The sequence below is a fragment of the Labrus bergylta genome, chromosome 12 (assembly GCF_963930695.1).
Source record: "Labrus bergylta chromosome 12, fLabBer1.1, whole genome shotgun sequence".
NCBI classification, from domain to species: domain Eukaryota; kingdom Metazoa; phylum Chordata; class Actinopteri; order Labriformes; family Labridae; genus Labrus; species Labrus bergylta.
In genome coordinates, this window is record NC_089206.1 from 20,666,086 (window position 1) to 20,681,878 (window position 15,793).

At 44.8% G+C, this 15,793-nt stretch overlaps 2 protein-coding genes across 2 annotated transcripts in view; one reads left to right on the forward strand and one right to left on the reverse strand.

Moving 5' to 3' along the window:
* On the reverse strand, positions 1–4,513 carry si:ch73-70k4.1 (FA core complex associated protein 20). Its single transcript, XM_065961185.1, has 4 exons — positions 4,490–4,513; positions 3,757–3,903; positions 2,331–2,755; positions 1–1,212 (listed from the first exon to the last, which is right to left on the reverse strand). Exons 1-4 carry the CDS (start codon positions 4,511–4,513, stop codon positions 1,140–1,142), a joined length of 669 nt encoding a protein of 222 aa, XP_065817257.1. The 3' UTR covers positions 1–1,139.
* An 8,548-nt stretch (positions 4,514–13,061) lies between these two features.
* skia (v-ski avian sarcoma viral oncogene homolog a) overlaps positions 13,062–15,793 on the forward strand; it is a 74,646-nt gene continuing 71,914 nt past the window's right edge. Inside the window, 5 exon segments of the mRNA XM_020630362.3 lie at positions 13,062–13,603; positions 13,606–13,782; positions 13,784–14,003; positions 14,006–14,215; positions 14,218–14,402. Of these exon segments, the coding sequence (XP_020486018.2) occupies positions 13,496–13,603; positions 13,606–13,782; positions 13,784–14,003; positions 14,006–14,215; positions 14,218–14,402 (900 nt within the window). The 5' untranslated portion in view covers positions 13,062–13,495.

Genomic DNA, 15,793 nt, shown 5'->3' on the forward strand with positions numbered 1-15,793 from the left:
TCGAGCAACAGTCACAAAAGAGAAAGACCTTGAGGGAGGAATCTGAAAGCTTCAAACTGAGCTCTGATTTAGTGAATTAATTCGCTTTTCAGAGACACTAACTGACCACGTGAACTAGAAGAACTTCACTGACTCATTTTATCTCAGAATAATTTATTTCAACCACACACTTTAATAAATGATAACAACAGTTGCAGTTTTTTAGGCAGAGGATGAGTCAGTCTTTATTTCTGTGCAGCTGTCCAATTACATGCACCCACTCTCTGAAAGCAGCTCAGCGAGGAGGCTGTGGCCTGGTTTTTAACGTGGAGGGATTGTCGGAAAATATTTTGGAGATCCTCTTGCCCAGCTGGAACCAGAACCATCAGAGGACAAGTAGACACAATGAAGTGGAGCTGCATATGGGGCTAAAGAGGGTAAATTAAGATCTGACAGCAGGGTCCTCTGAGGGGAGTCAGACCAGGGTCAGCAGCTCTGTCAGATATTTTATAAAGTTTGCACTAAACCCTACGTCTTGAGACATGCGGTATGAGAGCAGTTATCAGGTCAAACCAACAGGTGTTGCAGCGATGGAAGCGGGTAAGAGAAGTGGTTCAGATAGAAGTGATTGTACCCGACCTAAAAAGCCTCTGCATGTTTCTAATAAGCTCCACGAGCAGAAACGTGCTCAAACTAGGATCAATATTGGAGATGCTTTTGAAAAATGGAGAGAGGTGAGAACACAGAAAGGTTTACAGACCCATGCAGAGCTGGCTAAACACTGAAGCTTCAGTGTCCACCACATGGTGACCTGAGTGAGCATGGACTCTAGAGAGGAGGGGGGGTCTACAATGTTTAGAATTTAGACTGCAGTACCCATTTTAAACACTAGGTGTCAGCTGCTGAAACAACTGAAATGTTTGTGGAGCGTTAACTACATCCTGATTCACTGAATATGTTTGAATGTCACAAAGTGCAGAGCTTTAAATGTTCGCTTGTTTTAAATAAATATAACATGATTATAACCACGTGTGTGCAGGATGCATTGATGTAGAGAGTCTGGGTGTGTCCTTCTCTATATGATACCAGCCTGTAGGGGGGGTGATGCGGGGTATCTGTGCAGCTTGTAGCTCCTGGACAGCAGCCAGAGTCCTACCCCCTCACCAGGTGACGTCCACGTTCACCTCAGACAGACACTGGGCCAGGTGGCCGTCACAGTCCATCTGTGTGAACCTGTAGAGACAGGAACAAGGAGAGAGACGGACACACACACACACACACACACACACACACACACACACACACACACACACACACACACACACACACACACACACACACACACACACACACACACACACACACACACACACACACACACACACACACTTAAAGGAAGGTGACAACATATAAGGCTGTAAAGACATTTAAACTTTGATACCGTAAAGACACACCAGCACACAGCAGGAGCACAATTTTAAAAAACAGTCCCAGTATTTTTCTCTGCTCTTCCACACACACAGCTCAAACGAGATAGGAGTAGTAACGATGGCTGCCCTAATAAAAACAAACAAAAACTGCTGAATAAAACATTTTGCCACTAAAATAACCCTTGTGAGGGCTGTTAGAGTTGAAATTAAAAACATTTTCCCGGTTCTAATCCAGCGTTAAATATATCTGACATTATCTTCATTCTCCGAGCATGTTAACATCTTAAGAACTGTATTTTTCTTTAACAGTAAAATGTTCTGAATGTCTCATGACTCATCCTGCACTCAGGTGCGTTTACTAATGTTTTAACCAATTGAATTCATCCCAATGTTATTTCCCGCCTTCTTTCTTGTGATTGGTTCTATCCCTGCAGAAATAGAAGTCTTGTGTATCTGCTGCAGAGGACTGACGGAGCTGAGGCGCAGTGGAGCCAGAGGAAGCACACACACTGAATAAAATAAAAACTTATCAGCTCTGCTGCTGTGGAGGAGCAGAGACGGACCGTACACACATCTGGTACTCTCAAAGTTTAGTTTCATTTGGACTTTAAGACAAAGGATCTGATTGAGCTCAACGTATCTGATGAATGATCAATCCGATGTGCTTTCTTTTACTACACCATAAAATGTTTGAAACATTCTAAGTGTTTTGTTCCAAACTGCTCCACAGTGGGTGCAGAGAACGAGAGGACATATCTGGAAATGAAAGCTGCAGCTGCACAATGAGCCAGTGAGTGGGACTGAAACGCCAACATGCTTCTCTGAAAATGAGAAATTAGGACAAAAAAAATCACAGAGATGAAGGAGAAAGCTGGTGTGGTTTTAAAAAAAAGAAGAAACAGAAAGTGATGGAGCTCTCACCCAGCAGGGAATGCCAGCAGACACATGGGGCAGCTCTGCAGACGCCCTCCTCCTCTGACACCTCCCTCCTCCCCCGCTTCTTTAACCTCCATCAGCTCTTCTTCATATTCACCCTCCTCCTCCTCCACTGGGCTGTCAGGTATCAGTGGTCTTTGTCTTCCTCGCTCTCCTGCTTTCCTCTCCTCTTCTCCTCCTACACTGGAGGTTCTCTTAGTGGACGTTTGAACAGATGTTCTGACGTCGAGACTTTTCCTGCTGTGGGAGGACGGCTCAGGTAGAGTCTGTACTGGGAGGTCCTGCTGGGAGGGGGTGAGCCTGAGAGGACCTGGACTAGATGAAGTCCTCAGAGACGGTTCAGGGAAGGGAGCGACCTCCTCGTTGAGGTCACACCAGCGCTGATCATCCTCCTCTAGAGCTGAGGGTCTCTGAGGCGACACAAACAAAACAAGCTGTTTTCAACTTTTTAAACAGAGAGGAAACATCCCACTGTGAGACGACGTGTGAATAAACACTCAGCGAGTTTTGAGGGGCAGTCGGTCCTGAAATGTTCTAAACATTTTCAGGAGTGCTTGTGTGAAAACAGCTGATGGTTCATTCCTCAATTTTGTCTGAGCTTCAAACTACAGAATTTATAAAACCAATATATAAGAACATGTCCACAATAGAGAGTACGCCCTGATGTCACATCCCTTCAGGAACAAACCCCTCATTCAGAACATCCAGTAACATGGCGTCCTACGGCGAGGGACTCAACGACAACAGAAGTGAAAACAGACAAATATCTAAACATGCTGTCTCCCCCCCCCACCCCCCCCCCCCCCCCCCCCTCTCTAGAGTCCATGCTCACGCAGGTCACCATGTGGTGGACACTGAAGCTTCAGTGTTTATCCAGCTCTGCATGGGTCTGTAAACCTTTCTGTGTTCTAACCTCTCTCCATTTTTCAAAAGCATCTCCAATATTGATCCTAGTTTGAGCACGTTTCTGCTCGTGGAGCTTATTAGAAACATGCAGAGGCTTTTTAGGTCGGGTACAATCACTTCTATCTGAACCACTTCTCTTGCCGCTTCCATCGCTGCAACACCTGTTGACCTGATAACTGCTCTCATATCTGACAAACCGAGGGGCGTCCAAAACGGCCATGTTGGGAACTCCAGTTTTCTGACTTTTTATATGTAGCCGATTTCAAAGCTTGGAAGAACACAAAGCAAAGCCTGAAGGCGTGCGAGAGCTGGGGTTGGATCAGCGGTCGAGGGGAAACTGATTAAATTGCCATTAAATCATGATGTAGTGGGTAATCATTCCCCTCGCACCCCTCCAAAACAATATCAGGGCGTTCTCCTGAGTGTGTGAGAGAAAGGGGCTTCAGACTGAAGAATGTCTACAGACACACATTAGGTACACGTTTAAACATCTGGTCACACATACAGCTGTGGATGGTTCTGGAAGATCAGGGATGAGGTCCCAGTTCTGGTCCTGCAGGTAGAGCTGAGTAGACTTCAGCGTTAACGCCCACAGAGCCTCCACAGCAGGAAGCTGCTCTTTGTTCACCAAGCTGCTGCAGGAACCACAGACCTGTGGACCAGAGAGACACTGTCAGGGTGATCTCGATTATTTAACTCAAACAGTAGAGAGTCCGGGTTTTACTGGACGGATCGTTATAGACAGTTTGGAAGTTTTTGGTTTATTGTGACGACTGTGTGGTTGGTCAGGAAGCCCCTAACTCGACACTCATGCTCAGGACAAAGCAGCAACCTCCAGTGTTTAAAAATGAAGCCGATGCTGAAGTGTAAAATCCTGCAGTTCCTTGAGTGTCTACTAGAGGCTGGTTGCAGAAGCACAGGAAGTCACATACACACCCATTCTAAAAAGCCTGTTTTTACAGAAAAAAAATTCTGTTTGAAAAGACGTCCCTGAAGATATTCTGCAGGATTTCATCTTATTTCACGATCGATTGGACAATCAAATGTGATCTTTCAAGAGGCGAGTTTCAGGTGTGGTGAACAGTTTTCTGCGTATCAAATAAAGGAGGTCAAACAGCTTTTGACGTCTTTGTTTTAAATGAATTCAGAGAAACCTGCGTACCATCTGTTTTAGAACCCCCCCCCCCCCCCCCGTTCAGTTTGTTTCCCCGCTCTGATCAAACCTCGTCGTAACTCACCCTGCGTGTGTCTGAACTCGACATCTCGTTAGAAATCTGTTGCATTTTAACACTTGTTTTTTGACAAGTTCATCACGAGAAATTCAATCTAGATTGAATCCTCTGACACACAGCAGGGCAGAGATTTCACTTTTCCCCTCTCTCTCTTTTTTTCTTCTTAAATTATTTTGTATGCATTTTTAATCTGTCAATCAAATTATTTATGAAACGCCTCTTTGATGTGGGGCTCAGCGTGCTTCTGTGTCAATTACAAAGGCAGAGAGAAAGAGAGAGAAACATGGAGAGCTCCGAGCAAGCTGCATGCATTAAAAAAGTCAAATGTTGTCAGAAACAACAACAGGATAAATCAGCTGTGAACATGTGATATCTGCATAATGACTCTCTGACATCTTCATCCCTGTACTCTCCTGTAATGAAGACTCTGTGGTATTTGGTGGATTGGGTGTAATGTACAGATTCTCTCCTGAGTTTTAGCCATACATATCATCTACCAGCATGCTCCCAATGCACCATCTCCAGGAGGAAATTCTTGAAGAGTTTGTTTCTCAGCTCCAGATTTAGCCTCACAGAAAGTTACGAGTTTATATGGACTTCTCTGAAACATAATGCATCCGCAGTGCAGTAAGTTTGACCCTTTTTAGCTTAGGCTCTGTTCTTATTGGTTGTGCAGGAGAGACTATAATTAAATCATACTACTGAGGTTGGGGCTGCAGGATGGAACAGTGGTGGTTAGCGCTGCACAGTGTGGAGGTTCCTGGTTTGAATCCCTGTCTGACAGGAGCCTCCCCGTGCAGCTTCCTCCCACAGTCCAAAGAAATGCTCGTTAGACTAATTAGCGACTCCAAAACGTACAAGGTGCCGGCAGCCTATAGCGGTTAGTGCTTGGCCCCATGTGTGGAGGATGTCCTCTCAGCAGGCGGGCTGGTTTAGAGTCCAACATGTGGCTCCTTCCCTGCTCTCTCTTGCTACTGTTTATTTTTTCCTTTTAAGTTATTTTTTGGGCCTTTCAGCCTTTAATGGATAGGACAGCTTACGAGAGACAAGACATGTGAGGAGAGAGTGGGGGGGGGGGATTCTAACCCAATTATGTTTAATGAAATGTTTTTACATTTCAGTTTATGTTCATGTGAAATACTTGTACATTACATACTTATACATTACAGTGAAATGTTTCAGGCGTTTGGTGAAATTTCACAAAGCATTTCGTGCAGTTGTCCTTCAGGGCCACCGTATTTTATGCATAATGTACATAAATAATTTGATATGAAATGTTTAACTTTCATTCGGGGTGGAACAGATACACAAACCTGCTTTTGAATTATTTAAATTTTCACGTTTCTAATTTTCTTGTTGGCAGCCTCGACAGAAACCAGAATGAACAAAGTAGGCTTCAGTATTTCAGCTGTTTTAATAGATTAACAACAAGCCGAATCATCTAGAAAGATCCACTTGTTCATTACAGACATTAAGTTACGCTGCTCTTATTATGAGCTTCAGCTGGTAATCAGGAAAACATTAAATTGTTATAAATGTAAAGGGGGTTCGTTCTCCGGGTAAACTCCAGCGCCCTCCCCGTCTCAGAACACCCACCTCCCGGGCTCCGCTGTCCTGTCACCGGGGACCAGAGGACTCTTCCTCTGTGTTCCTCTTGGACAAAAGTCCGGCTGAAGACCTTCCACTGAGGATTTCTTTCGCTTCAGTTTAGACTTTACAGGTTTTTCAGCCATTTAGTAAAGTCACTTCGGGGAGCAGCTTCGAAACTTCGCGCTGTTTCTGGTAAGAGGGACTTCCTTGTTCCTGAGTAACTACGTCACTTTCTTTATGGGACATCCCCCCGCGCATGCGCGTACCAACATTGATATGTTATATTATTTTATATTATACTAAATTATGTTATTATATAATGAAAAATGATATTATGTTACGTTACATTATATCATATTTCTATATATGGAGAACATAAAAACACCAGTAAACACGAGACTCGTGTAGACAGACACTAGTAAGTTATTTTACTGTTTGTTCATATTTTAGTCTTTTTATTATATTTATTTACAACGTCTTTGTTTGGATAGTTTCTATTTTTTTTGTATTCCTTTTAAGTCTAATCTTTCTGTTTAACCCTGAAAGCCGAGCAGGGACGAGGAGCGCAAATTAGCCACAGCTAGAAACTTGTATACAAGTGTGTGTTTGTGTGTCTGTGTGGGTGCGTGTGTGTGTGTGTGTGCGTGTGTGTGTGTGTGTGTGTGTGTCTGTGTGCGTGCGTGTGTGTGTGTGTGTGTGTGTGTGTGTGTGTGTGTTTGTGAGTGAAAAGTGTTTATTTTTTTAACTAATGTTAGCGCTCTTTAGTTAGCTCGTAGCTTCACATTTCATGTAAACTGATACAGAATGAGTGTGATCTAAAAACTCTTACTAACATCCAAATAATCAGTGAGTATGTTCTTCTTCTCTGTAGTTCTTGACTAAAACAGCTTTTACACACAAGGGGAGGAGCCGGCCGTCCCCATCCATGTAAACACAGCTCTAACAACAACACAGCCAGCGGGACTCAAGCTTCACACTCATTGTAGACAGTCATGACTCAGAGACACATTTACACAGGATAGACTGGATTTATGATTTATTATGACTTATGTGTTAAGTTTTGCACGTTCTTCCTTTAATGCACACGATACAGCGTGGCTTCAGCTCTGTGAAGAAGGTTACATCACAGGAGAATGCTAACTGTTATGATGATGTTCCCTCTGCTAGGACACACATTCAGTGGAAAGTTGAAGTCATAGTAATGGTGGGGACTTTCTGAGCCTTCTGAGCTTTTGGCCATAAGAGAGGGACCAACGGAGAGCGGCTGCAATTATGCAACAGAGAGAAAAAAAACAAGGGAAAGCTGGACTGAAGGGAAGGAAAGGAGAGAGAGTGTTATTCCGAAGAATGGAAAACAGCATTAGAAGAAAGCCTGCCACTTTGAAATAAGGTGAGAGCATTTTTCTGGACACGGTGCCACATAAGATGAATATTCCAGAAGGACCCCTGAACTGCTGACCATGAACCATCCTCTTCTTTTTTTTTTTTTTTTTTACCTTGACCGCAGAGGGGAAGGAACACAAAAGCAGAGCAGTGGGCCAGGCTTGCGGTACACGGTGCTACTCTGGGAAAAAGCAACCCGGCGCCTGGAAAGAAGCGTTATGTCATCCGTCCCCACGTGACGCCGTGTTGTTCTGCGTTGCCATGGCGACGCCGGAGACAGCGAGGAGAGTAAAAGTGAGGTAGCAGAAGTTCTGTTTGAGTTAAAGAAATACCAAAAAAAAAAAGTGTTATATCACCAGGCGACCCCTCCAAGGAGAGACGAGAACATAAACAGGAACGTGTTCAGGTGTTCCTCGTGTAATTTAGCCACTTGGACAAAATAGTTTTTTAGGCTGAAGGCTTTGAGATGTTCCAGAGTTACAAAAACATACCCTGGGTATTCCACAAGCTCGGCTTCATTACTTCTATGGTCCACGTTCTTCAATATGCAAACCCCATTTATAAGTTCTGCTGCTCGTAGCCATTTTGTTAAAGCTTTGGACATCGGTCAGGACCTCATTTGGTTTAAAAAACTTTATGAACAGGGGCACTGGTGGCGCAGTGGTTAGTGCGCACACCCCATGTATGGAGGTTGTAGTCTTCAAAGCGTGCAGCCCAGGTTCAAATCCAGCCTGTGGCTCCTTTCCCGCATGTCATTCCTCCCCTCTCTCCTGATTTCCAACTCTGTCCACTGTCCTATCTCTCCATTAAAGGCACAAAAAATAAATCTTTAAAAAAACTTTATGAACAGTTCAGCGTTCCCTGTCCTCGAGAGAAATGAGAAGATGGTCTTCAATCTCGCACGGCACAGGCCTACCCCCTGAATAGTCCAGCATAACCTTCTTAAAGTCTTTTGTTCAGCACATGCTCCTGCTCTGGTCGACATGAAGACCCAATGAGACTGAGCAGGAAAATGTAACTTTCCCATCAGAAACTTTAAAAGAACGTTGGAGTGATGATTTTAGCGCTTGGCTGTGATCGCTCATCGTATCTGACTTCTTTTCTCGCCACTTTCTGACGGACTAGCTAGAAAGGAATTAACCACCCAGCGACCATGAGGAAGCTACAGGCTGTTTTATTTTATTTTTTAATTGTATGATCCTACAACCAACTGGCACCTGATCAGGTTGGTTGGGCTGTGCATGGGGTGTCCTGTTTATCGTGAGATTAGCTAGCTAGCTAGCTCCTGCTTGTTGAAGACTTAAACTGTGTAATGAATGCACGGCAGAGAGAAACACAGGTAGGCAGGTAAATCAGACTGACTGATCATCATTTAATTCAGTCTGCATTAAACTATTGGGCAGAGTTATTACAGTTCGAGAGATTTCAAAGCTGCAAACAAGAGGAAGAGAGAACGACGACTGCAGGAGTTTTATTTCTCCCAAACGAGACGTAAAATTTAAAAGAAGCACATTTGTCCTTTGCATCAGCTACTAAATCCAGGATGTCAAATCTTTCTATGTTGCAACAACACAGGAGAGTAGTCCAAACGAGTTTGTTTTAGCAACTGCATTTCTATTAAGGTCCACAAGGTCCACTTAACTGAGTCAAAGCTGGAGAACACTTTGAGTTATGGTCGTCCCTTCATGTTCACTGTGAGCAGAAGAATAAATCTGCAAAGAGAGGAAGAGATATACAAGTACGTAAGAACATGATGAGTTCATGTGGAAGAAAAGAAGAAGAAGAGGAGGTTAAGTACTGCATGCTGGCATCAGTCTGCATCCTTTAAACGAGTCTTGGCATTCACTCCGTACCGTCTCTCAGCTTTGGCCTTGATTGGATGAGACGCCTGAAGGCAGCACAGGCTTTGTATGTCACTTGTATCCATTACCACTTAGTGTACACACAGACAGCCATACAGTACAGAGTGGTACTGTTAGGCCCACATCCAGCCTGCTGCTAACACAGATCAGGGCTCACTGCTGAACCCAGCGGGGGGGTTCTCCTCCTCCTCAGTCTCGGTCCAGCAGCTGACCGTGATGGAGTCCAGCCCAACATCAGAGACCACACCAGGATGCACCATTGGGTGATTTTGATATAATAAAAGATCTGAAGCATCCTTTGTCCTTCATCGATATACGGCCAGTCTCAGAAACCATCTTGGATTGTTGGGTCTTACAGTGTAGCCAGCGTAAAGGACAACCACTTCCTGTCTTTCTTTACAGTCCAATTAGCTACTTGAAGAATGAGAACGGAGTTGGAGTTGGGTCCGATGGCCATCAGTTAGGTCACGCCCCCTGTACAGAGGCTGTAGTCATCCAACCGAGGGTTCAAGAAATCATAAAAGACCTTACACCTTACTCCTTTAAATAAATCTGTTATTAGGCAATATGTTTCAGCAATGAAGAAAGCCACTTCCTGAGGTCAGTCTGTGAACACTCCTTCATGCCGCTCGAATAAAAGCGATGTTTCAGTTTGTTCATGCTGCCTAATGCCTAACGCTAATGTCGTGTTCCTAATGTCATTAGTGTCACCTGAGTTTATGCAAATTGCTCTTGACTTTTGCATTCTTCTTCTTTTAGTTTTATAACTCCCAACCTTTTTCCTTGCCACCCCCCGTCTGTATCTGACTAACCCCCCCCCGTCTGTATCTGACTAACCCCCCCCCATGGCGCCCACCCTAGGGGGCCCCGGACGAGAGGTTGGGAAGCATGAAGCCTTCATCCCCGTTGTTTCTGATTCTATATATTCCTACATATTCATGCACTCATAACACTTCTCCCTCAGTGGAGGCTTGTGCAGGTTTTGCCCCTCTGGCTTCCATCACGCCGCAGTTACAGCAGAGTTTGGCTAGGAGGCGCCACAGGAGCAGCAAACTGCTGCATCAGATGACCTCCTGAGGTTAGATCATTCAGTTAATCCTTTATTAATTAATCACCCCTCCTTCAGTTTTTAACTTCATATAACGAGTTTAAGAGAGATTCATGTGGAATAAAGTGTTTAACCTTCAAGGTTAAACTTTCATTTTCAGTCAACTTAATAATTTAACGTTAACATTGACATGATGATCCTCAAACAGCCTCATTCATCAGTTTGCACAACACATGAAATAAAGCATCATTTTATTAAAACAAGTAGAAACCATGGGACTGTATGAACCTTTGTAACTGATCATTTCTGTTAGAAAATTGAGTAAAAATCCAAATAAATTGTAGAAAATGTTGCTAAATGTTGTTAAACTTTCTCTGAGAGTAAAGAGAAATAATCTCCTGAATGAAAACTGATTGTGTTCACTGTCTCCTCCATCTTATCTGTGGACAAAAACAAACAGAAAAAAAGTCCTCTCATCATTCATTAGCAGGATTGTCTCTCAAGGTCTCCCAACACATAAAACTTGTTTACTCGCCGCTCCGTGCCAAACTATTTTTTTTTTTTTTTTTTTTTTTTATCACATTCAGAAGGAAAATAAATAAACCGCAGCCAGTCGAGCAGTTTGCGTTTCCCCTTCCAAAGCTAAATTTGTCTCGTCTCACAGAACACCTCCCATCCTCTCTGCAGCCAAATGATTCACAGAAACTCTCTCTATCCTCCTGCAGCGTTCAGGGCCTGTGGGAAAGATGGGAAATAGGAACTTTTGGAATCTGTTGCGCTCAGGTGACACAAAAGAGGGAGTGCATCAGATCAGCGAATAACTGGAAGGATATGGAGCCGGAAAAACATCACTGTTGACTTTTTAAACCTTTTTTTAAAACCCTCAAACTAAAAGAATAAACATTAAAGTTCTATAAGGGGGAACGAAATGTATAAAGTAACATTCAAAGACTCATTATGCAATAAAGATACAGAAACATTGGTGAGGACATAAATGTGCAAAAAGTATTGATGTTGAATGATCACAGAATGTTTCCTCGGGGATTCATAAAAAGTTTCTGATCACCTTGTGTACAGAGGCTGTAATCCTCGTTGTAGCGACCGTGGGTTCGAATCCGACCTCTGCCCTTTGCTGCATCTTTGCCCCCACTCTCTCCTCCCAACGTTCCCCGTCTCTCTTCAGCTTTCCTCTCCAATGAAGGTGTGGACAGTGGATATAATCTGAAAGCAGGGAGGGAGAGACATTGGGGAACCCGGGCTGCACGCCCAGGTCCGATACCAGAAATGTTGTAAATACAGGTAATACAATGCTATCTAGCGGTCCAATCACAGGGCCCGCGGTCACGCCGTTTAGAAACAGCCCTCCCAAAAAGGTCCCGAAAAGAAGAAAAAGCTCATGCCATTAAGAACACAGCTATTACATTTTGAAACAGGATTGACTTCAGTGAAACAACAATGAATAAATACATATAATATGGGGGCGCGCTGGTGGCGCAATGGTCCCATGTCTTAAGGCTGTCGTCTCGAGCGGGAGGCCCGGGCTCACCTCCACCCGTGGCCTCCCTCCGCATGTCATTCCCCGCTCTCTCTCCCTGGTTTCCGGCTCTGTCCACTGTCCTGTCTCTGCATTAAAGGCACAAAAAGCCCCCAAAAAATAAATCTTTAAAAATAAAAAGTATATATAATATATATATTTTTTTTATTATATATATATATATATATATATATATAATACAAAAGTGTATTTGTGTTGCTTTAATAAGTAATAATAATGTGTATTTAGGGTTAAAGATGGTATGCATTAATTATATTTCATCATCTGGATGTTTCTTCACACACTGGAGGTTTATCTGACATGCCTCCTACAGAAATCTGTGCAATCTCTGTTCACTATGATGCACTATCCTGCACAGAAAACAGAAATTTGTTGTATTTTTGATCCAGTTTTATTCTATATTAATTTATTCTCTGCAACATAGATATGTTTCTTGTTATTTTATGTTTATTTAGTTTCATTTTTCCCATATCCGTTGTGTCATATAAGACCAAAGCACATTCCTCAAAGTTGATTAATCAGTCTCTCTCTGATTCTGACGTAAAAGTTTTGGGTGAATGAATGGGGGGGGGGGGAATCACTGACAGTGGCCTTTATTTATGTTTTTATAATTTATGCTCTGTTCACATCTTGATCTTTCAAATAACACCAAAGAAAGAGTGACATTCAAAAGTTCAAGACTAACCTTTAAATTCTAATGAAGTGGGAGAACAAAGCAGTTTGAAAATAAAGAACTGTTACACTTAGTCTCTGTTGATCGCTGCAGAATTAATGAGAAAACAGTTTCAAGGGAAAGTTGTGTTTGCTTTTTTTCCCATGGGACATGAACGCAGCCTTTCCCTTCACTTCTCCTTGCGCTCTCTCTGCAGGGCAGCAGGGGGTGATGGCTTGTTCCTGGAAGAGCCCAGCCTGCCTGCAGAGTCACTCACATTCCTGGCTGGGATTCAATGACTGAGCCAGACACACAAACACAGAGGGAGGGGGCGAGAGAGAGAGAGAGAGAGAGAGAGCGAGAGAGAGAGAGAGAGAGAGAGAGAGAGAGGGGGGGGGGGGGGGGGGGGGGGGGTGATAGAGAGAGAGAGAGAGAGTGAGAGAGAGAGAGAGAGAGGCTGGCTCTCAGACTTCTCATCTCCATACAGTCAGAGTGAACTGCGGGGGCAGACGGAGCGGGTTGCTGCAGTCCTCGACAGCGGAAAGAGCCGCAAATAAGGATTTTTTTATCGAGCTGTATCGACCCACAACTCCTGCTTTTGTTTCATTTTCACCCACTTCTCTTTGGAATCCAACAAACGGAACTTTTCTCTCGTGTGGAGTTTGGAGAGCCGGGGTTTCTCCGGATATGGACAGTCTGCGCCCCGCCTGCAGGGAGCGACTGGCCCGGTGTTTCACTCTGTAGGCTCGGAATAAAACTGTAATCTGGGACTTTTTCTTACTGGATGTTTGATGAAGCGCTTCGCCTTTTCGTTTACTTCAGGGACGCCGTGGATTTACCAGGTTCAGGAACGGATAGATACTACTCGTGATTCCCGGTCGACGCCAAGAAGGATTTACGCTTCTAAAGTTGCAGGAAAAACATGGAGACTGTAAGTCGGCAGAGCTTCCAGCCTCATCCGGGACTGCAACAAACTCTGAAGCAGTTTCAACACAGCTCTATGAGCTCTCTGGGCGGACCCGGCGGCTTTCTCTTGCCCGGTGGCAACATGAGCTCCTCTTCAAGAAGGACGGGAAGGAGCCCGAGCCGGTGCTGCAGCATTTGCCGCCGCCGGTGATGCCCGGCCCGCTCTTCATCCCGTCGGACCGATCCACGGAGAGGTGCGAGACGGTGCTGGAAGCCGAGACCATCTCGTGCTTCGTGGTCGGCGGGGGAGAAGCGCCTGTGCCTGCCGCAGATTCTCAACACGGTGCTGCGGGACTTCAGCCTGCAGCAGATCAACTCCGTGTGCGACGAGCTGCACATCTACTGCTCCCGGTGCACGGCGGACCAGCTGGAGATCCTCAAAGTCATGGGGATCCTGCCCTTCTCCGCGCCGTCCTGCGGCCTCATCACCAAGACGGACGCGGAGCGGCTCTGCAACGCCCTGATCTCGGAGGCGCCTACCCGCCGCGCTGCAAGAAGGAGCTGAACGGAGGCGTGCTGGAGCTGGAGCTCACCGAGAGGAGCTTCAAAATCTACCACGAGTGTTTCGGCAAGTGTAAGGGCTTGTTCGTACCGGAGCTGTACACGACCCCCCAACGCAGCGTGCATCAGTGCATGGACTGCAGACTCATGTACCCGACGCACAAGTTCGTGGTGCACAGCACAAGGCGCAGGAGAACAGGACTTGCCACTGGGGCTTCGACTCGGCCAACTGGAGGGCGTACATCCTCCTCGGCCAGGATTACACGGGGAAAGAGGAGAAGGCCCGCCTGGAGCAGCTCCTGGACGAGATCAAGGAGAAGTTTGACTTCGCCAAGAAGTACAAGAGGAAAGCTTCGTCCAGGGTGAGTCCATATGCTTTAACAGCTTACAGTGGGGCTCTAATTCAGCTCTATTCAGGCTCTACTTTCTGGTTTGTCTGTATTCCCCCACTTCTCAAAATCTGCTTCATGCATTGCAGCTTATTTTAAATTCTTTAAGTCAAGTAAGCCCCCCCCCCCCATCTTTAATTGCGATGCAGCTCTGTGCAGTGTTTCCTCCCCTCTATGGAAACTCTCACTAAATGAGCTGGAGAAAAGTCTCTGTGTGATTTCTAGAAATAGTTCCAGCTGGAGGAAGTTCTGTTGCTGTGAATCCCAGCGAGGATTCCCTGAAATGTCCCAGTTAAAGGAAATCATAAATGGTTAATCCTGGCTTGTGACCGATTTCCCCTGAATGCATCTTCAGATAAATCTGTGTGTCTGTGTGTCAGTGAAGGAACCACCAAGTGTTTGGTCATCATTGATATGTTGTCACTAATTGAGGCTCACCCAGCGGTGACAACAGAACACCTCTGCTGGTCATAAAGCCATTATCTGCCTCTCAGGCTGCTCTTTATGAGCCTCCACTGTAAATACAATCTCTTTTACCAACAAATGGCTCAATGGGAAGCAACAGTCAGAGGAGGGTGTGTGTGTGTGTGGATTAAACATCAGGTCAGATGTAAAGGAAACATTTAGACGTTCTCTGTTATGACAAAAATCTGCATTTCTTCAGCTTTGTGTCATGTTGACTTTGTGTTCTCCGTGTGTCAGACTGTCATGTTTCTCACTTCCTGCTGCTTAATGAAAGTTTGCATCTTGGGGTTTTTCTCACAGCTTCTGATTCTCCTGATTGTTTCTAAAAAAATATTTGCAGAATCAGATGTTGGCTTTGTTTTCCTGTTAGATTGGTCACCACATGAAGCAGCTCAGACTGAAGCTGAAATACTTAATCCATTAACTGATTGCAAGGAAATCCATTTGAAAATCACATCATCGAAGAAATGGACATTTGTTGGTTGGAGGCTTTTCCGATTGTCTTTGTCATGTATGGCGATATATTGAAGAGTTTATCTCCTGTTTATGAAAATGTGATTTGGGACTTTTTCTCACTCGAGCACTGAGTCCGGTTCCATCCCCGCTCGGCTCTGCTGGGTTTCTTTTGGGGCTAAACTGACTGTAATGCTGTTAGAAAAGCGGGATTATAATCTGTGCTTTGGTGTGCAGGCAGGCAGGAGTTTGTAGAGTTGGGTGGTAGTCTGATAAAAGGGATCCCCCCCAACCCCCCCCTCTCCCTCCCCTCCCCCCTGAAAAAAAAGGCTAGTGCAGCCATTTGCATGAACTGTTACACATGAATGGAGTTGATGAAGCAGGGTTTAGAAGTATTGTGGTGGAAACATAATATGATCCCAACAAAGGGGAGCATTCAGCAAACA